The sequence below is a fragment of the Orcinus orca genome, chromosome 2 (assembly GCF_937001465.1).
Source record: "Orcinus orca chromosome 2, mOrcOrc1.1, whole genome shotgun sequence".
Classification (NCBI taxonomy): domain Eukaryota; kingdom Metazoa; phylum Chordata; class Mammalia; order Artiodactyla; family Delphinidae; genus Orcinus; species Orcinus orca.
In genome coordinates, this window is record NC_064560.1 from 59,435,782 (window position 1) to 59,457,910 (window position 22,129).

The 22,129-nt window shown below is 40.9% G+C and overlaps 1 protein-coding gene across 8 annotated transcripts in view; it reads right to left on the reverse strand.

Annotated features, from left to right (window-relative positions):
* Positions 1 to 22,129, reverse strand: part of ADAMTSL3 (ADAMTS like 3) — a 384,689-nt gene that overhangs the window by 77,334 nt on the left and 285,226 nt on the right. For all 8 annotated transcript variants that reach the window (XR_007476023.1, XR_007476024.1, XM_049706862.1 and 5 more), the window contains 3 exons: positions 18,133 to 18,325; positions 17,841 to 18,020; positions 1,782 to 1,935 (listed from right to left, as the gene is read on the reverse strand). Coding sequence is in view for 6 of the 8 variants with exons in the window: in XM_049706862.1 (XP_049562819.1) it covers positions 1,782 to 1,935; positions 17,841 to 18,020; positions 18,133 to 18,325 (527 nt within the window). In the remaining 2 variants the exon portion in view is untranslated. The remainder of the gene's footprint in view (positions 1 to 1,781; positions 1,936 to 17,840; positions 18,021 to 18,132; positions 18,326 to 22,129) is intronic.

A 22,129-nucleotide genomic window follows, 5' to 3' on the forward strand; every position in this document is an offset into this window, starting at 1 on the left:
AAGGAAGGGCATAATGATCCGACTCTAGAATCGGTTAAGTGAGTGATGAGGAAATGCCAGCCAAGAGGAGTGGTTTCTAGTGCAAGAGCAGGAAGTTTGGGGACAACAGGGAAGGAAGAACCAGAGGTCACAATGAAGCATGAACTAAACAAGCAGGGGCCAGGTGGGGAACGGTAGAAGAGCAGGAAGCTATTTAAGTACCAAGACATGAGGAAGTCTAGGGTGTCACCCTGCCAAGGGGATGGCTGTCAGTGAAACTGACCATGTTGGGAGACTGGGATATCAGGGTGTGAGAAAGTCATCCGCATGGTTGCTGGCTGGCCTAGGTGTTGGCAGATGTTAGAGAGAAAGAATGGACCTGGTGGTGGTGTGTCCTGGCGAAAGGTAGAAAGGATGCTGGAGGTCGGCACACGATGCATTTGAAGGTGGGATGAGGGCGGTGTACGTGCTAAGTGTGTGATGACAGGGAAAATGATGCAGAGGCAGGAGGGGTAGGGAGAATGGGTCTGTGCCAAGCTCATCCCATTGGCTCTGATACGGTGGTGGGGGAAAGAGGATGCCACAGGAGCGTGCAGAGGGAGAAGCCAAATTTATGCAAGCCAGGGCCATTGATCCAAGGTGATGGCATCAGGCCAGGCTACGGCTGAAGTGGAGGCCCAGCTCGGGGTGACTTGGCTGTGCTGGGAGAATGCATTCCTGTCTCTTGTCTGCTTCCATGACCTACATGTTGGCAAGCTAGAGAATGAGACAGGGTCAAGGGGAAATATGACTGTCTTTTTTTCCTGCTTTTTTTTCCTCCCTAAAACATCCTTTTACTCTGCTTTCTACCGTATGCCGTAACAATTTACAATTTCATCTTCTACCATATTGCATGTCCTAATAACCACGATGTATCCCCACATGTTATTCTGTTATTATTTTAGAGGAAGCTGCCGGAATTTAATCTTACTCTCCTCTAAGACAGTTTACGGTCCAGCCACGTTGCTATGCAACCACCCACAATTAATAAAAATCAGATAGGTAAGCAGCTTGAAGCAGGACACTGCGCCACACGCCACAGACGTTCTTGAATTCCAGGATACGATAAAACTTGAGGATCTCGAATCTTTGGAATCTCAAGATTTTGAAAACTTGTTCTCAAAGAGTTTCCGGGGAAAAAGAAAGAATGTTGTCTATGAATCACCACAGAGAGGTGGCTAAGAGCGTGGGCTCAGGAATCAGACAGATTTGTGGTCAAAGAGGCCAAGAGGCCCAACTGGCAGCTACAGATCCTTGGTCAAATCTCGGACCTTCTCTACGTCTTGGATTCCTCATCTCTCAATGGGGATAATACCTGGCTCACAATGTTGCCGGGGGCTAAATAAGACAACGCAATAATGCCTGCAAGGAACTCCACAGAGTAAGTGCTCAATAAACGCCATGAATACTATGACATTTTTTAAAGTTACTATCATTTTTCTTACTTGGTAAGTTTCTTCAGGAAAGTTGCTGGTAACCTTAGTATATATACATACATGTACGTACATACATATATGTACGTACATGTATGTATATACACAGGATGCATTTGTTAAGCAGATGGATATTTCTTCAAACTGACTTTTCTTACAGCTGTATCTTGGTCTTCAATATTATACCATTTGCCGCTTATAACAATCCTGAATTCTGCTTGATTTGCTTTACCTACAGATTAGAAACGTGTTGCTCTATGGAAGATGAAGCCACTCGGGGAGAGGAACAGAATCGGCATATCTGGTGAAGCGTGGACTTCCCATACTTACTCCTGCACACAGGCATTCGGCAAGATCTCGCAAGAGGGGGCCCAGGAAGATGCCTGCACACGGTCTCACTGAGGGGGACACGCCGGCCTTTGGCCGTCAGCCTTTGGCATACCTGCTGTCTCCGCTGGGTTCCAACACCACAACTGACAGAACACTGTAATGAGAATTGGGCGACAGAGTGAAACGGAGTGTGAGCAGACACATCCCCTGCAGCAACAGCGACGTCTCCTGCGGTGAAACAGGAGGGGTGTTATGTATGGGAGCACCAATAAGTAAGCACTTCCTAGGTTTGAATATCTTTTAGGAGATGGAGAGTTTCCCTCACCCCACCACTCCCCATCACTCCCCTCCCCTCCCCTCTGCCTTTTCTTTTCTCTCTTCCCTTCTTCCCTCCCTTCCTTCCTTCCTTCCTCCTTACTTTCTTCTTTCTTTCTGAGATAGTAACTAATTTCTAGTGATTTATTATCGTGCGGTTTTATGCTCTTGTAATTGACGTCTAATTTATTTTTTAGATGTCTAATTTATTTTATTTTTTAGATATTTATTAATATAGTAGGATGACTTTGCTTTTTAAAGAATGACATAATATAGACAATAATACGATATTAACTTTGTATGGTGAATAGAATTATTGTGGTGATCTTTTCATAACGTATACAAACATTGAATCACTATGTTGCACACCTGAAACGAATATATTATATGCCAATTATAGTTCACTAAAAAAAATTAAAATTAAAAAATGACATACACCCATGATCAAGAATCCAAGGAGTAGAAAAGTATAAAAGGAAAGTTTTTGTTTTAAAAAACACCCAAACTGCTCTACGTAAGAGAACATTAATATTTGATAATCACTGTGTCTATAACATTGATATTTGGTAGTCATAATTACATGTGTACATGCAATTTTAATTTAAAAATTTAACTGTAATTTTATTAGGTATATTAGAAAAAAATAAACTAAAATAAGATTAAAAGAGTTGCTGAATGGCAGATTTTTTTCCACTGTTAAGTGATTAATTCCCAAAAGAACTCTCCGAAGTTAAGAAAGAAGATGAAAGAAACCAACAAGAGGTTTGGGTAGTTATTTTTACTGACATATTTTGACTTAACGAGAGTATCTGGTAAGCACATTTACATTTCCTCTCACCCATCTCTCCTGTGCCACATTCAATTGGTTTTTGTTAAATTATTTAGCTAACGTCAAGATTTTCTGATATTTACGTTCTGTTCTGAGATGCAATTGCTGGTTGATTACTCTTAATTCTGTGCTTAGATGAATTTACGATCCATCTCCCATCTTTTTTCACCAGCATCTGTGCCTTCCTGGATTTTTTATTTTTAGTCATCCCGATGCTTCATCATGGCCCTGCAAGTTTCTCGAGACGGGCTCATGGGTACGTACGCTCTGACTGCCTCTCTTGCCTTTCCACATGAAGAACAAACAAGATGAAGAGAAAATACCTGGGTCTTCCTTTCCTTTTGAATTGTGCAGACACTGCTTCACTGTCTTCTTGCATCTAATGCTACTGTGAAGGTGTAGGAGGCCAAGCAGGGAATTTTTGTTGTTTATTTGTTTGCCTTTTATGCTCAGAGGCCTTTGGCTCCTTACTTTACCAGTGAAGTTCAGCACATAAGCAGGCTATGTCTCAGTGGGTCATACTTTAGTGGCACGTGGTATACCATTATGACTTGCAAATTAAAGCTTTTATTAAAGGAAACTAATTCCCCTTAATTATCTCTGAATATTTTTCTGTTCCATTTGTCTTGTTCTTCTCACGAATACCAATCACACTTATGTCTAATCGCCTCTCTCTGCCTTTCCATATCCATCACTGCCTCTAAAAAACAATTTTACATCTTACTCTTTTTCATATCATTTTATATGAGTTATTCCAGCTTGTATACCATAGCTCTGTTTCCAGTCGTTTTAATTACTTTTTGTTGCTTGTAAAGTAACTTTTACGTCTGCTGTCTAAAGTTCTTCTTTTCACTTTTTTCCCGACTATTCCAAGTTGTCTTTTCATCTCCTTCTGTTGACTCATAATCTCTTTCTGAACTCAAACCTCATTTTAAAGCCACTTTCCCCCCAGACATCATGACTATAATTTCCTTGGGAATATGAAGCCTGTTTTTCAGAACTTTTCTCTGGGTAATACCTTTGTGATACTATGCTGTTCATGTGACTCTTGCCTCCTGTTCCTTTCCCCACACCTTAACTTCTTTCTTCCCCTTCAATTTTTTTCCCCCAGTTTTGATGCATAGTTTTTATGCCGGAGCTTTTTTTTTTTTTTTTACCTCTTTATTGGAGTATAATTGCTTTACAATGGTGTGTTAGTTTCTGCTTTATAACAAAGTGAATCAGTTATACATATACATATGTTCCCATAGCTCCTCCCTCTTGCCGGAGCTTTTTAAATGCAGCTGGCTGTTTGGGAATACCACGGGTTTGGGGAACGAGCTAGGGCATTTCCATAAATTGGCTGTCTGCAACAGTCTGTCACCAAATTTTTATTTCCTTTGCCCATATATCTCTTCAGATGCTGGCATTGGAAGGGTCGGTGTGACTCAGGGAACAGCCTCTTAAATAACTTCTTCACTGTGTAATCATCCAGCGATTGCTGCCCTCCTTCCTCCACACCACTCCATTTCTGCAGCCTTCCTTGGCTGGAAGGCCTAAACATGTGGCTTCTCCTGCAGCTCCATCTCCCCCACGGCTCTGCAGGGACAATCACGGTGTTTTCAGGGGCAGCGCAGGGTCCCCCATCTAGTGTCTGTAATCAAAGAACTGTTGAGTAGGTCTTTCAGGACCATCACACTTACTCCTAGGGAAATCTATATCCTGCTCGTGCCTGAGGAAATCTTTGTCATCCCTCAGCCTTCCCTCCCTCATTTTGGTCCAGATTTTATGGTCTTTGGCAGGTGTATCTCATAATTCATAGTTTGGGTTTGTGGCCATTTCATTGTTCATTAAAGACAGGATGTTCCTGCTCTTTCATCCTCTTTGTGGGTATTTTGTTGGGTTTCACAGAAGGGGAATGGAATTTTTTTTAAATGCCTTTATTGTCCTCTTTAACAGAAAGCCCTAATTATTAATAGTTTTTCAGGGCTTCCTTGGTGGCGCAGTGGTTGAGAGTCCACCTGCCGATGCGGGGGACGTGGGTTCGTGCCCCGGTCTGGGAAGATCCCACATGCCGCGGAGCGGCTGGGCCCGTGAGCCATGGCCGCTGAGCCTGCGCGTCCAGAGCCTGTGCTCCGCAACGGGAGAGGCCACAGCAGTGAGAGGCCCGCGTACCGCAAAAAAAAAAAAAAAAAAAAAAATAGTTTTTCAGTACAGAGGGAAGCTTTTTGTAAGCTTTTGAACAAATAATTAAAAATTACCATTTAGCAACTTATGATGTATTTTTTTAACACATCAAATCATCTAGGAGTTTTCCATAGAATATAAAAACAGTAGTTACATAATTGTCAATCACCACTCATAAGCCATTTCTCATGATCAGTATTTGACTTTTTCTCCCCATTATGAATGGGAAGACCATTTGTAAACCCCTCTTCTGGATGGAGGTCTCACGTGACCTTGTATCTGCTAAGTTCAAGGTTAGCGTGCCATTAGAGAAGGTTCACAGCTGAGACAGCAGAGATGACAGGACCAGTGCCATTAATTATGACTCGCAAAACAGCAACTTTATGCCAAAGCTTCTATGATTTATTCCATAGAAATATGGTAGATTCCTCCGGAAGAGCTCATGGGAACAACATACCCTGAGTTCTTGTAACTTTGGAACTATTTGTCTGCGACCTTCAAACTTGAAGATCAGTTGGGCAGGACAGAAAATCCTTTCCTCTTTTAGTACATTAAAGATGTTACTCCATTGTTTTCTACTATGAAGTAGTATTGTTGCGAAGTCTGATGCTAACCTGATTTTCTTTCCCTAGTAAGTGACTTGGTCCTTTTGCCTAGAAACACTAATACATTATTCTTTAATCTTTAACATCCAGTGTCTTTAGTAGAGTATGTCTTGATATTGACCATTCTGGGTCAATTTTCCCAGGTATATGGTGTGCCCTTTCAGTGTGGTGCTTGGAATCTTTTATTTATAGTTTTGTTCTGTTACATTGTTTCGGTTTTCTTTTCTCAGGACTCTAATCGGGTCTCATCCTTTAGACCAAACTCTAAAGCTGCATTTTCTACAACACTTTCCTGGGACTCAGGCAGACTCAGATGTTTCCCCTCAATTTTCACTTATTTCTGTAGACGGGACAACTTTATTGGACTTTATATACAATTTTTTTCATCGGTCTGCCTCATTCAACTGTGAGCTCATTGAAGACTGTATTCTTGATTGTCTCAGATTCCTGGTACCTGGAGTAATCAATCATAGCAGTGCTCAGTAAATGACTGTGAAGATGCTGAGCTGTGGCAATAGGCATACTCAATTTAGAAGAAGATTCTACAAGTCTATTTATTTCAGTCAACAAATAAGAGCATTTCTATCCTAAGTACCTGATTTATCAATAAGCTGAAACTGTCTTGTTGATAAGATAGTGTGTGTGTGTGTGTGAATATCCCTTTCATGCAGTTGCGTGCTAGTAATTAATGTTTCACAACAGGTTCATGGAAAAGAGGGCCCTGATTGTAACATTTGCTGATTTCTGTGGTGTAAATATTCCCATCAGGGCTGATTTCAAGCTGTCATCCAAATGTCATTGAATACAAGGTAGGAAGAGATCACAATTGGTTCTCGAAAGCTAGTATGAACTGGCTCCAACACACCACTGCCTTGCTGAGTCATAATTAATAAATCTATTGAAAACTGGAAAGCCATATTTGGAAATCCATGTGTCCTGGACATATCTTGAGCTGTACTTTGTAAAATGTCTCATGTACAGAGATCTTTCCCTTTTTACTTAGCATATGGACATATTTCAAGAATTGAAGAGTTGGCAGGTATAGGTAACTGAATACAGGAGGCAAAGTCAGAGATGATCAGAAGTGTTGGGAACATGCTGGTGCACTGACAGGGACAGGAAGTAGGTGGGGGAGCTGGTTGGGAATGAAGAGGGTGTCCCTTTGCTTTCCCATAATGAGGATACATCCTACTTGGGGAACTAAGGACAGGTACTGAAGAGAAAGTCAGACACTGTTCCTGGAGACAGAGAGTCACCTATCGAAGTCAGAGAAGAAGTCCCACCACAGAATCATCAATGGAGGAAAAATGCAGTGATAAAAATCAAAGGGTCAAATACTGAGCTTTTTGGAGATTTGGAAGAAGGCAAACCAATAGAAAAGATGCAGTCGAGTAAGCAGGAAAAATAAATAACACCAAGAAACACCCTGAAGGAGAATGATGAAAGTGGACAAAATGGCCAAATGCTCCGTCGAAGTAGAGAGAACAAAGAATGAGGCGAGGCTACTGGATTTCAGTCAAAGGAATAGGGTCACAAAACAGTCCACAAGGGGTATGTGGATTGCAGAAATCCACCTTTAGGGAAGACTGCCCCATGTAAGTGTCGATGCTCCTTGTTTTTTTTTTTTTCAAATTTATTTATTTATGTAATGTATTTAGTTTTGGCTGCGTTGGGTCTTTGTTGCTGTGCGCGGGCTTTCTCTAGTTGTGGTGAGCAGGGGCTACTCTTCGTTGCGATGCACGGGCTTCTCATTGCGGTGGCTTCTCCTTTTGTGGAGCACGGGCTCCAGGCGTGTGGGCTTCAGCAATTGTGGCACACAGGCTCAGCAGTTGTGGCTCGCAGGCCCTAGTGCGCAGGCTCAGTAGTTGTGGCGCACGGGCCTAGCTGCCTTGCGGCATGTGGGACCTTCCCGGACCAGGGCTCGAACCTGTGTCCCCTGCATTGGCAGGCAGATTCTCTACCACTGCGCCACCAGGGAAGTCAATGCTCCTTTTTGGTAACTAGAAAAGCAGTGTACGAATCGAAGGTTCCTTTCTGCCTAAAACTGGGTTCAGATCTAAGGAAATCAAGGAAAAGGAAGGAGCCAATGAATGAACAAAGCCCAAACATGCCATGAATAGAGCTAGTGTCGGGGAGAGAGGAGTATTCCAGCTGCAGCCTAAGAGGCCTGGCTCGGTGAAAAGCGGAAATTCTGGTGTGGCTTTTCAGTCTCTCTGGGTTCAGGGGTAGTGGCCAGTTCCAAAGTGGAAGGGCCTCACCCAGAACCACAAGATTGATGGCTGCCCTGGAATGAGCCATCCCGTGCCAGAGGGACGAGCCTGGCAAAAAGCTTCAGGGACGGTGGCAATTTGGCATCAGAGTCTCTGCCAAAACAAAGCAACTCAGAAATGAGAGAAAATTTCAACCATCAAGAGAAAAGGTGAATTCCGTAGGAAACACAAACTGCTGGGCAACACGTGGGCCTAACTGGACCCCAAGTCTGAACGCTGGCTCTGCCTTCCTGTGCACGTGGGCACACCTGCTCCTCCTCCCACATGCAGGTGTCCTGGAGATGTGGCCTTGGCTAGGAGCAGGAAGATGGGCTGACCTCTTGGAGTGTGCACAAGCTTGCTCTCGCCTTGGTGAATGGTTGCCTAGGAAACTGATCTGCCTCAGGTCCAGCCCAGCTCACGTGGCTAAACGCTTCTGTCTCCTCTTCTTTCTTCCAACAAAATCTCTTCCAGTGAATGATTTTCCTGTCCTCTGTCAGCTGGCCTGAGCTTTACTACAGCTCACTACTTCAACACCATTTTGCATTTCCCCTGTCTTTGCAAACGCTCTTGAGGAAGAGTATTTACCTGCTCAGAGGTCTATAGGGCCCAAGGATCTCATGGCCACTGGCCTCAAGGACGCTATAGGCCAGATGAGAAGACCATGTGGGTGCTCAGGAAGTAGCTCCCCATTAAAACGCAATAAAAAAGAAAACCTGGGGTCATTACGAGTTAAAGCTGGGAAATGCTGTATGATTTTAGGGAGTGGAAGACTTCACAGAGGAGGGAAGCTTAGAGCTGGGCCCAGGATTTGAGGGTAACAACAACAGCAAAGACACAAGGCAAGCCTGAGTAAACGTGGTAAAGGGTGTTCATTCAGTGAAACATACCCAGCAACTACAAATTCCGTTATTCACAGAGGGACTGGACAGGAGAGGAAAGCAAGGATGTCAGCCCCAGCCTCTCCTCTAAAAGGCCAGTGAGAAGAGTTTGTTCAGGAGGTAGGATGGAACTGTGAAGGCCTCTTTTTTTCTCAGAGGAAATAAGAAAAGAGGTGAGGAGGGTGTGGTATTTTAGAGCACGGCAGGGGTTCTAGGTGCTCCCGGGCTGCATCCGCTCACGCCTTGTCTTTCCCTTTTCCTGCCTCTTCCTCTTGGGTTAGGGCAGCACTTGCTCAGAGAAGTTATTTCCCAGAGCCACCCCTACTTTGGACACATTGAAGGGCTAAGCAGCCCTCCCAAGGATGAGCGGCAGGTGGGGAAACGCTTCTCAAATGGTAATGTGCCCGACAACACCTGGGGATCTTGTTCCAATGCAGATTCTGATTCCTTAGGTCAGGGTGGGACTCGAGAGCCTCATCTCTTACAAGTTCCCAGCTTCTAAAAAGATGCCCATTTGGCTGGTCCCTGTGTCACACTGAGTGCAGTAAGGTGACCAAGCATTCATGCCAAGAGTTCTCTCCACAAATGCGTGGCGATCCCCTCCCTGAAGTTCTGCCCCTAACCTTAAGGAGACAGTAACCGGAAGCATTTAATGAGGGTTTGGGGAAACATTTAGGCAGACCCTCAGTGACCTGGATGAGGACCATGACTTGTGACTTGTCAGTTAAGATAGTTTATACATACTAGCACTTAATTGAGCTAGACAGTTAAAACAGGAAAAATATAAAACTGTAGAACACGCAGATAAAAGTACTGTCAATCCAACCTATGCCAGAAGGATGCTCAGGGGGATGGGAAGGGTCCACTCGGTTAGGTGTTTCCATACCTAATATCTCATGTTATCCTCAGAACAACCACTGTGTTAAAAGAAAGGAAAATGGAGGCTCACACAGGTTGAGGATATGGAACGAGGTCACCTGCAGGCATTAACGCTTGTAGGTTCCATCATGGGTCTGTTTGGCTCAAAAGCTCTTGTTCTTGCATGAGAGACATGAGTGTACACAGTTTATTCTAAACTTGGGTCACACAAACTCAGGTTTGAATCCTAGCTCTACCCTTGGGAAGGCGACTTCAGTCTGAATGTACCTCTGTTTTCTCATCTACAGAAATGGATACATCAACTCCCAGGGCCGTCGTAGGATGAGATGGGAGTGGTATCATACAATAGGTTGCAACCGTACCACCACTGAATTTAGGACTCAGGGAAGTTCATAAATGTCAGTTACTGTCCTTTCTTATTTCTTGAGATTATTTCTAAGGTTAGACTGCCCCTCTGATCCCAGAAGATACACATTTGGGGCAGTGACTGGAGATTAGAGGACCCTCATTACGGACCTCAACTACCTGCTTCAGAACCTTTGCTAAAACCTCAGCCTATAGACAGTAAGGATGCATCAAGACTGGAAGAAAGAGCTGGAATAAGAATAAAGGGGGCTGCTGCCAAAGAGGCAAGAGACCTTTTCTTCCCTCTTTGTTTCCTGGTGCGCGAGGAGAGGGGATTAAGAGCGCTGCTTAAAGGAGCTCCAGAGACGGGCGCGAGCCGCGGCTAAAAGCGCGGACCCCAGAAACGGGCAAGAGACGCTAAGGCTGCTGCTGCCGCCACCAAGAAGCCTGCGTGCGAGCACAGGTCACTATCCACACCCCGCTTCCGGGGAGCCTGTGCAGCCCGCCACTGCCAGGGTCCCGGGATCCACGGACAACTCCCCCGGGAGAACGCACGGCGCGCCTCAGGCTGGTGCAACGTCACGCCGGCCTCTGCCGCCGCAGGCTCGCCCCGCACTCCGTGCCCCTCCCTCCCCCCGGCCTGAGTGAGCCAGAGCCTCCGAATCAGCGGCTCCTTTAACCCCGTCCTGTCTGAGCGAAGAACAGACGCCCTCCGGCGACCTACACGCAGAGGCGGGGCCAAATCCAAAGCTGAGCCCCTGGGAGCTGTGAGAACAAAGAAGAGAAAGGGAAATCCCTCCCAGCCCGCTCAGGAGCAGCGGATTAAAGCTCCACAATCAACTTGATGTACCCTGCATCTGTGGAATACATGAATACACAACGAATCATCCCAATTGAGGAGGTGGACTTTGAGAGCAAGATTTATGATTTTTTCCCTTTTTCCTCTTTTTGTGAGTGTGTATGTGTATGCTTCTGTGTGAGATTTTGTCTGTATAGCTTTGCTTCCACCATTTGTCCTAGGGTTCTATCCATCCATTTATTTAAAATTTTTTTTCTTAATAATTATTTTTTATTTTAATAACTTTATTTCATTTTATCTTACTTTATTTTATTTTACTTTATCTTCTTACTTTCTTTCCTTTTTTCCTTTCTTCCCTCCCTCCTTCCTTCCTTCCTCCCTCCCTCACTCACTCCTTTCTTTCTTTCTTCCCTTTCTTCCTTTCTTTCTTCCTTCCTTCCTTTCTTTCATTCTTTCTTTCCTTCATTCTTCCTTTCTTTCTTTCTACTTCTACCAATTCTTTCTTTCTACTTTTTCCCCCTTTTATTCTGAGCCGTGTGGATGAAAGGCTCTTGGTGCTTCAGCCAGGAGTCAGTGCTGTGCCTCTGAGGTGGGAGAGCCAACTTCAGGACACTGGTCCACAAGAGACCTCCCAGCTCCACATAATATCAAATGGCGAAAATCTCCCAGAGATCTCCATCTCAACACCAGCACCCAGCTTCACTCAACGAGCAGCAAGCTACAGTGCTGGACATCCTATGCCAAACAACTAGCAAGACAGGAACACAACCCCACCCATTAGCAGAGAGGCTGCCTAAAATCATAATAAGTCCACAGACACCCCAAAACACACCACCAGACGTGGACCTGCCCACCAGAAAGACAAGATTCAGCCTTATCCACCAGAACACAGGCACTAGTCCCCTCCATCAGGAAGCCTACACAACCCACTGAACCAATCTTAGCCACTGGGGACAGACACCAAAAACAACGGGAACTACGAACCTTCAGCCTGCAAAAAGGAGACCCCAAACACAGTAAGATACGCAAAATGAAAAGACAGAAAAACCCACAGCAGATGAAGGAGCAAGATAAAAACCCACCAGACCTAACAAATGAAGAGGAAATAGGCAGTCTACCTGAAAAAGAATTCAAAATAATGATAGTAAAGATGATCCAAAATCTTGGCAATAGCATAGACAAAATGCAAGAAACATTTAACAAGGACCTAGAAGAACGAAAGATGAAACAAGCAAAGATGAACAACACAATAAATGAAATAAAAAATACTCCAGATGGGATCAATAGAAGAATAACTGAGGCAGAAGAACGGATAAGTGACCTGGAAGATAAAATAGTGGAAATAACTACTGCAGAGCAGAATAAAGAAAAAAGAATGAAAAGAACTGACGACAGTCTCAGAGAACTCTGGGACAACATTAAACGCACCAACATCCGAATTACAGGGGTTCGAGAAAAAGAAAGGGACTGAGAAAATATTTGAAGAGATTATAGCTGAAGATTTCCCTAATATGGGAAAGGAAATAGTTAATCAAGCCCAGGAAGCACAGAGAGTCCCATACAGGATAAATCCAAGGAGAAATACGCCAAGACACATATTAATCAAACTGTCAAAAATTAAATACAAAGAAAACATATTAAAAGCAGCAAGGGAAAAACAACAAATAACACACAAGGGAATCCCCATAAGGTTAACCGCTGATCTTTCAGCAGAAACTCTGCAAGCCAGAAGGGACTGGCAGGACATATTTAAAGTGATGAAGGAGAAAAACCTGCAACCAAGATTACTCTACACAGCAAGGATCTCGTTCAGATTTGATGGAGAAATTAAAAGCTTTACAGACAAGCAAAAGCTGAGAGAGTTCAGCACCACCAAACCAGCTTTACAACAAATGCTAAAGAATCTTCTCTAGGCAAGAAACACAAGAGAAGGAAAAGACCTACAATAACGAACCCAAAACAATTAAGAAAATGGGAATAGGAACATACATATCGATAATTACCTTAAATGTAAATGGACTAAATGCTCCCACTGAAAGACACAGACTGGCTGAATGGATACAAAAACAAGACCCATATATATGCTGTCTACAAGAGACCCACTTCAGACCTAGAGACACATACAGACTGAAAGTAAGGGGATGGAAAAAGATATTCCATGCAAATGGAAACCAAAAGAAAGCTGGAGTAGCAATTCTCATATCAGACAAAATAGACTTTAAAATAAAGACTATTAGAAGAGACAAAGAAGGACACTACATAATGATAAAGGGATCGATCCAAGAAGAAGATATAACAATTGTAAATATTTATGCACCCAACATAGGAGCATCTCAATACATAAGGCAAATACTAACAGCCATAAAAGGGGAAATCAACAGTAACACAATCATAGTAGGGGACTTTAACACCCCACTTTCACCCATGGACAGATCATCCAAAATGAAAATAAATAAGGAAAGACAAGCTTTAAATGACACATTACACAAGATGGACTTAATTGATATGTATAGGACATTCCATCCAAAAACAACAGAATACACTTTCTTCTCAAGTGCTCATGGAAATTTCTCCAGGAGATATCATATCTTGGGTTACAAATCAAGCCTTGATAAATTTAAGAAAATTGAATCATATCAGGTATCTATTCCGACCACAATGCTATGAGACTAGATATCAAATACAGGAAAAGATCTGTAAAAAATACAAACACGTGGAGGCAAACAATACACTACTTAATAATGAAGTGATCACTGAAGAAATCAAAGAGGAAATCAAAAAATACCTTGAAATAAATGACAATGGAGACACGACGAACCAAAATCTATGGGATGCAGCAAAAGCAGTTCTAAGAGGGAAGTTTATAGCAATACAATCTTACCTTAAGAAAAAGGAAACATCTCGAATAAACAACCTAACGTTGCACCTAAAGCAATTAGAGAAGAAGAACAACAAACCCCCAAAGTTAGCAGAAGGAAAGAAATCATAAAAATCAGATCAGAAATAAATGAAAAAGAAATAAAGGAAACGATAGCAAAAATCAATAAAACTAAAAGCTGGTTCTTTGGGAAGATAAACAAAATTGATAAATCATTAGCCAGACTCATCAAGAAAAAAAGGGAGAAGACTCAAATCAATAGAATTAGAAATGAAAAAGGAGAAGTAACAACTGACACTGCAGAAATACAAAGGATCATGATATATTACTACAAGCAACTCTATGCCAATAAAATGGACAACCTGGAAGAAATGGACAAATTCTTAGAAATGCACAACCTGCCAAGACTGAATCAGGAAGAAATAGAAAATATGAACAGACCAATCACAAGCACTGAAATTGAAACTGTGATTAAAAATCTTCCAACAAACGAAAGCCCAGGACCAGATGGCTTCACAGGCAAATTCTATCAAACATTTAGAGAAGAGCTAACACCTACCCTTCTCAAACTCTTCCAAAATATAGCAGAGGGAGGAACACTCCCAAACTCATTCTACGAGGCCACCATCACCTTGATACCAAAACCAGACAAGGATGTCACAAAGAAAGAAAACTACAGGCCAAATCACTGATGAACATAGATGCAAAAATCCTCAACAAAATACTAGCAAACAGAATCCAACAGCACATTAAAAGGATCATACACCATGATCAAGTGGGGTTTATTCCAGGAATGCAAGGATTCTTCAATATACGCAAATCAATCAACGTGATACACCATATTAACAAACTGAAGGAGAAAAACCATATGATCATCTCAATAGATGCAGAGAAAGCTTTTGACAAAATTCAACATCATTTATGATAAAAGCCCTGCAGAAAGTAGGCACAGAAGGAAATTTCCTCAACATAATAAAGGCCATATATGACAAACCCACAGCCAACATCGTCCTCAATGGTGAAAAACTGAAAGCATTTCCACTGGGATCAGGAACAAGACAAGGTTGCCCACTCTCACCACTCTTATTCAACATAGTTTTGGAAGTTTTAGCCACAGCAATCAGAGAAGAAAAGGAATCCAAATCGGAAAAGAAGAAGTAAAGCTGTCACTGTTTGCAGATGACATGATACTATACATAGAGAATCCTAAAGATGCTACCAGAAAACTACTACAGCTAATCAATGAATTTGGTAAAGTAGCAGGACACAAAATTAATGCACAGAAATCTCTGGCATTCCTATACACTAATGATGAAAAATCTGAAAGTGAAATCAAGCAAACACTCCCACTTACCATTGCAACAAAAAGAATAAAATATCTAGGAATAAACCTACCTAAGGAGACAAAAGACCTGTATGTAGAAAATTATAAGACACTGATGAAAGAAATTAAAGATGATACAAACAGATGGAGAGATATACCATGTTCTTGGATTGGAAGAATCAACATTGTGAAAATGACTCTACTACCCAAAGCAATCTACAGATTCAATGCAATCCCTATCAAACTACCACTGGTATTTTTCAGAGAACTAGAACAAAAAATTTCACAATTTGTATGGAAACACAAAAGACCCCGAATAGCCAAAGCAATCTTGAGAACGAAAAACGGAGCTGGAGGAATCAGGCTCCCTGACTTCACACTATACTACAAAGCTACAGTAATCAAGACAGCATGGTACTGGCACAAAAACAGTAAGATAGATCTATGGAACAGGATAGAAAGCCCAGAGATAAACCCACGCACATATGGTCACCTTATCTTCGATAAAGGAGGCAGGAATGTACAGTGGAGAAAGGACAGCCTCTTCAATAAGTGGTGCTGGGAATACTGGACAGCTACATGTAAAAGTACGAGGTTAGATCACTCCCTAACACCATACACAAAAATAAGCTCAAAATGGATTAAAGACCTAAATGTAAGGCCAGAAACTATCAAACTATTAGAGGAAAACATAGGCAGAACACTCTATGACATAAATCACAGCAAGATCTTTTTTGACCCACGTCCTAGGGAAATGGAAATAAAAAAAGAAAAATAAACAAATGGGACCTAATGAAACTTCAAAGCTTTTGCACAGCAAAGGAAACCATAAACAAGACCAAAAGACAACCCTCAGAATGGGAGAAAATATTTGCAAATGGAGCAACTGACAAAGGATTAATCTCCAAAATTATAAGCAGCTCATGCAGCTCAATAACAAAAAAACAAACAACCCAATCCAAAAATGGGCAAAGCCTTAAATAGACATTTCTCCAAAGAAGATATACGGACTGCCAACAAACACATGAAAGAATGCTCAACATCATTAATCATTAGAGAAATGCAAATCAAAGCTACAATGAGATATCATCTCACACCAGTCAGAATGGCCATCATCAAAAAATCTAGAAACAATAAAATGCTGGAGAGGGTGTGGAGAAAAGGGAACACTCTTGCACTGCTGGTGGGAATGTGAATTGGTACAGCCACTATGGAGAACAGTATGGAGGTTCCTTAAAAGCTACAAAGAGAACTACCATATGACCCAGCAATCCCACTACTGGGCATATACCCTGAGAAAACCATAATTCAAAAAGAGTCATGTACCAAAATGTTCATTGCAGCTCTATTTACAATAGCCCGGAGATGGAAACAACCTAAGTGTCCATCATCGGATGAATGGATAAAGAAGATGTGGCACATATATACAATGGAATATTACTCAGCCATAAAAAGAAAGGAAATTGAGCTATTTGTAATGAAGTGGATAGACCTAGAGTCTATCGTACAGAGTGAAGTAAGTCAGAAAGAGAAAGACAAATACCGTATGCTAACACATATATATGGAATTTAAGGAAAAAAATGTCATGAAGAACCTAGGGGTAAGACAGGAATAAAGACACAGACCTACTAGAGAATGGACTTGAGGATATGGGGAGGGGGAAGGGTAAGCTGTGACAAAGCGAGAGAGAGGCATGGACATATATACACTATCAAACGTAAGGTAGATAGCTAGTGGGAAGCAGCCGCATAGCACAGGGAGATCAGCTCGGTGCTTTGTGACCGCCTGGAGGGGTGGGATAGGGAGGGTGGGAGGGAGGGAGACGCAAGGGGGAAGAGATATGGGAACATATGTATATGTATAACTGATTCACTTTGTTATGAAGCAGAAACTAATACACCATTGTAAAGCAATTATACTCCAATAAAGATGTAAAAAAAAAAAGAATAAAGGGGGCTGGAATATGAGTCCCATCAGTTCAAGGAAAGCCCTGCGAGGTATTCTGGGGAACTGAAAGTTGAGTTTTCCGACCTGTAGGAGGTGACTTGATGGACGCAGTGATGGGAATAATTTGAGGTGTTAGATGGTGTGGAGATGAGAGAGTGGTACAGAGGCCGGGAATCTGGTGGGCAGTGTAATATCAAAGAGAGAACCCTTGGGATAAGGTTAAAAGGCGTGCATTCTGCTCCTACCTTGCAGCTTATTTCAGCTATTTGGGTTTAATTTTCCCCACCTGAAAAATGAGGCATTGCTACTAGCCTATAGTAAGTCCTGGCAGCACTAAAATGATAGTTTGGAATTCTGCTTATTGCAATTAACGTGAACTTGAGAGGGTAAATGGTAAAATCAGCAATGGTATCAACGGAATGCAAAGGAAGTAAAGGTGTGGAAAATTTTCGGGAAGTTGAAATGTCAGGGTTTAATAAATAATTCTATATAAGGAGACCTAAGGCAGAGAAGAACCAAACCGATTTTGAGTTAATCCTGGGATACGATGACTTTGGTTCTTCCAAAAGAAAGAAGTAATGGGATTTGGTTTAGGAGAAACGTGTTGAGTACAGTTTAAGTAATACTGAGTAAAAACTGAAAACGGATCATTATGTGTAGGTCTGGACCAGGGCACTTACACAACCCAGAGAGCGAGTAAGTGCCTCCTGAAATTTTGCACACTAGACATTCCACTCACCTCAAACTAGCCCCAGCTCTCATCTCAGGGAGGAAATATCGAAAGGCTGAAAAAAGGGAGGAGCAGAAAAGAAGGGACTGTGAAGTTTGCAGTGGCCCTTACCTTTGACCAGTCTCCCACAGTTAGATGCGGAGGACAGTCTGTTCTGGCACAGGACTTATGAGAAGATGCCTTGGGTCCTTGACACAATTCATCTGAGAGACTCAGAAAGCTGCCATCCGTTAACAGCTGCTGACAGGTGACCCTGCGATTCTGAGTTCCCCCACCACAGGTCCTGGAACACTGAGAAGACAGAAGGAGGTGAGTCAACGGGCTTGGCCCTCTTCAACTTAGTGCAATGCAGGGCTCTTACAATCATCAGCCTGGCGGCCGTGGAGTCATCAGTCTGCCATACCTGCTGCCATTCTTCAATATGCCAGCTAGGAGGGCAATCAAACTGATTGCATGCTTGTAAGGCATGGGGCTTCTCATCTTGGCATTCCTCAGGAGGGGAGGGGGATTCCCCAGGGTGCAGGCAGTACACTTCTCGGGTCTGGATTCCAACGCCACAGGTAGCTGAGCAGGGTCCCCAAGAGCCCGTGTGCCACCTGTACCAGAAAAACAAGTGGGCAACATTCACTGTCCAATGGACTCTGTGCAACAACCAGAGCATGGACAAGTTCCTCTCTGGACTTCCAGACTCCACCCGCCACATCCAGATCCTGGAGTCACAGCACCAACGTATGCAATTCAAGTCCAGAAATACAATGTTTCAAGGCAAGAAGTGTCAGGAAAGGCTTTAAAGATTTTACCTGTTTGGGAAAGTCCAGAGTACACTTCTCTCCATCCTAACCTACCACCCTACAGCAATAATAAAATCTTAGTTTTGTTTTGAACAGAGCCCCAAGGCAAGGATGAATTATATAGGTGCCAAAAGAATTTTAAATGCTTAAAAGCACACTTCAGGAAATTTTCAGGGCCCCTGGATCCATTATTTGGAATATCCCTAAGAAAATTCTTTTATGTTAGGATTATAACATATATATGTGTGTGTGTGTGTGTGTGTGTGTGTGTGTGTGTGTATATATATATATATGTATGTATATGAAATGTGATTCCTTTCCAATAAGATCTTGGAAAAATCAGGTTTTCTCATGAAACATCTGTAAAAATTAAAGCCCAGGGCAGCTGCTCATGATACATATTTCCAAGTTGCCTTCAAAAAGATTCTCTCAATTCACACTCTCACCAAAAGCAAGTGAGACGGCCTGGTTTCTTACAGCCACACCAACACTGCACAATATCATTTTAAAAAGTCTCCGCCTGTCTGATGGGTAAAAAATTGTATACAATGATTATTTTAATTTGTGGATATTTAATTCTTAGTAATCATGAATTTTTAACTAGTTACTGTAAAGATACGTCATGAGGAAAGAATTTTTAAATGCTTAAAATGTACATTAATAAAAAACTGCTTGCTCCAGGGTAGTTTGTAACAGCAAAAAAATAATTAATTAATTAATTAAATTTTACAAAGTGGAAGGAGGCCATCTAAACATTTAATAATAAAGGGCAAAATAAATAATTGTCTATTCATAAAGCACCATGCTAGCAGCCATTGAAAATAAAGTAGATATACAGTTACTGACATGGAAATACATTCATGTATTTTTATTAGAAAATAGGTCGCATGCAGAAAAAGAATATGGCTAATTACACATTGAAATGTTAACAGTGATGATCTCTAAGTGATAGGATTTTTATTTTCTTTATTCTTGCTGGTATCTTTCTCCTGATTTTTCTTATAATAAACATTCATTATCAGAAAAAATGAGTTAGTTCTTTGAAAAGTATTAGTGTTTATCTAAAGGTGATTTTTCAGTTTTTCTGATTTCTAACTTTCTATAATAAACATGTTTTACTTATGTGACTAAGAGAAAAAATGAAGAACAGTATTAAAGACAAATAGGGCAAAAAGAGTAAAATCTTAATTTATGAAGGCAAGAGTTCACAATGATGATATAACAAATACGGAGACTGACTAACAAGCACAGATATGTATGAAATATGAGATGTTAGATATAAGAAAAATGGAAGGATATGTAATAAAAAAATTTTAAGCTGTGAAATACTTCTCTAAGCTCCTGGCTTATCAAAAAGATGAATTTTAATAAGAACATAGAGAACTAAATAATACATTTGAAAATTTTGATGAAATACATGTTATTAGGCAACTACAAAAAGTTCTATTCAAGAAAGGGACTAGAGCTTGCTAATTGTGTGATTGAGTGCCTACAAGTTTCTAAGAAACAAGTGAATTCCTATGTTATTTAAAATGTTCCAAAGTAAAGAAGAGGATTAAGTATTTTAATGTACATTATGAAGCTCGGTAAAACCTGAGCACAAAATCTGACAAATGTATATAAAGAAAATATTTTTTATGTATGGTTATGTATTCTGAATTCTAAATAAAAGAGAAATATAAATCCTAAGTAAAATGGAAGCAAGTCAATCAAAGGATTAAAATAATACACAGTACACGCTATGGACTGAATGTTTGTATCCCTCCCCAAATTCATATGTTGAATCCCTAACCTCCAATGTGATAGTGTTTGGAAATTAGGCCTTTAGGTCGAAATTAGGGTTAGAAGAGGCCATAAGGGTGGGGCCTTCCTGATGGGACTAGTGCCCTTGTAAGAAGATAAACCAGAGAGCTTGCTCTCTCTCTCTCTCTCTTTCTGCCATAAAAGGACACAGTGAGAAGGCAGCTGTCAGCAAGCTGGGAAGAGAGCTGTCATCAAACACGGTACCCTGCTGGCACCTTGATCTTAAAAGTTCTAGCCTCCAGAACTGTGAGAAAATAAACTTCTGTTGTTTAAGCCACCTAGTCGATCACATTTCTGACCACAGTGGAACTATATTAGATAATCCCCCAAATATTTAGAAATTATGCAATAACCTTTTAAATTACTCATGTGTCAAAGAAGAAATCACAATGAAAATTAGACAGTATTTTTAAATGCATGTTAAAAAACATGAAATGTCAAAATCTGTGGGATGCAGCTAAAGCCATGATTAGAAGAAAATCAATGTCCTAAATGTACATATTAAAATGCAAGAAAGGCTGAAAACAATAATCTATTTCAAGAAGTTAAAAAAACAGTATATTAGACCAAAAAAAGTAAGGGAGAGGAAACAAAAAAAAAGATGAGTACAGAAATGAGTGAACTAGAAAACAAAAGTTGGCTGTTCAAAAGACAAATAAAATTGATAAATTTATGGTGAGAAGAACAAAAATAGAGACAGCATAAACGTAAGGAATTTAAGGGGACTCTCAAAGGCATTAAAAATAATAAAAGTATAATAGGTGTAAAATGAAAAACATTATGTCAAACAATAAATAAATTTAAGTAAATTTAAAAATTGGATTTTTTTAACTTTAGAATTAGAAAATTCAATTAACATGCAAAAAGACAAATGAATATATAAACCAGCATTTACATTCCTTTAGCACTTACCCTTAAATTATGGCATATATCACTATAAATGCTGATAACAAAGTCTAGAGTTTCTTGGTATCTCTATTCCTTTTCTTGATTGAGATGAAAGGGCTTCTTGAACTACTCTCATCTGTTACTGTTGTCTAGAATTCTGTTTCTCCTGACTTTTCCATACTTATTTTAATCATTCCTGTTTTGTTTTGTTTTTCCACGGGTTTGGTTGAGTTCATTATATTTTTTTATTCTGCTTTCTCCTCTGCTATCTTTTATCCTTAGAGTTACCCTTGGAAATTTAAAGGGCCTATTTAACATCTCTAGAGTTAATCAAAATTATTTCCATCTTCACAAATAGTACAAGGGGCTTAAATCACTTTAACTCCACAATCAACATTTGACCCAGTTTTACAAGGCTTTGTTGTCCAATATCTATTTCAAATCCACATTCAGATATTATTATTGACTTGCACAGTCAGTGATTCTTTTTTAGATAGCTGTCTTTACAATGTACTTTGGTCAGTATTCATTCTTATATCTCAGATCGTCCCTCTAGGATCAGTTTTCTGCTTAATAAACACATTCTTTTAAAATTATCTTTAGTGAAAGTTTGCTGCTAGTAAAGTCTCCTGGTTTTGCTCACCTAAAATTTCTAACATAACAGTAGTTAACATTTATCGATCACTTACCATGGGCCAAGCTCTTTTTAGAGTACTTTACATGTATTAACACACTTAATCCTCACATCACCTATAAGGCCACGGTTTGCTGACCCCATTACAATCTGAAAATACCCTTGTTTCATCTTTGAAATATTGTTCACTAAGTATGTGATTCCAGGCTGACAGTTATTTCCTCTGAACCATCTGAAGATAATATTCCATTATTACTAATGAGAAGAATACTGTCAGTTTTTGC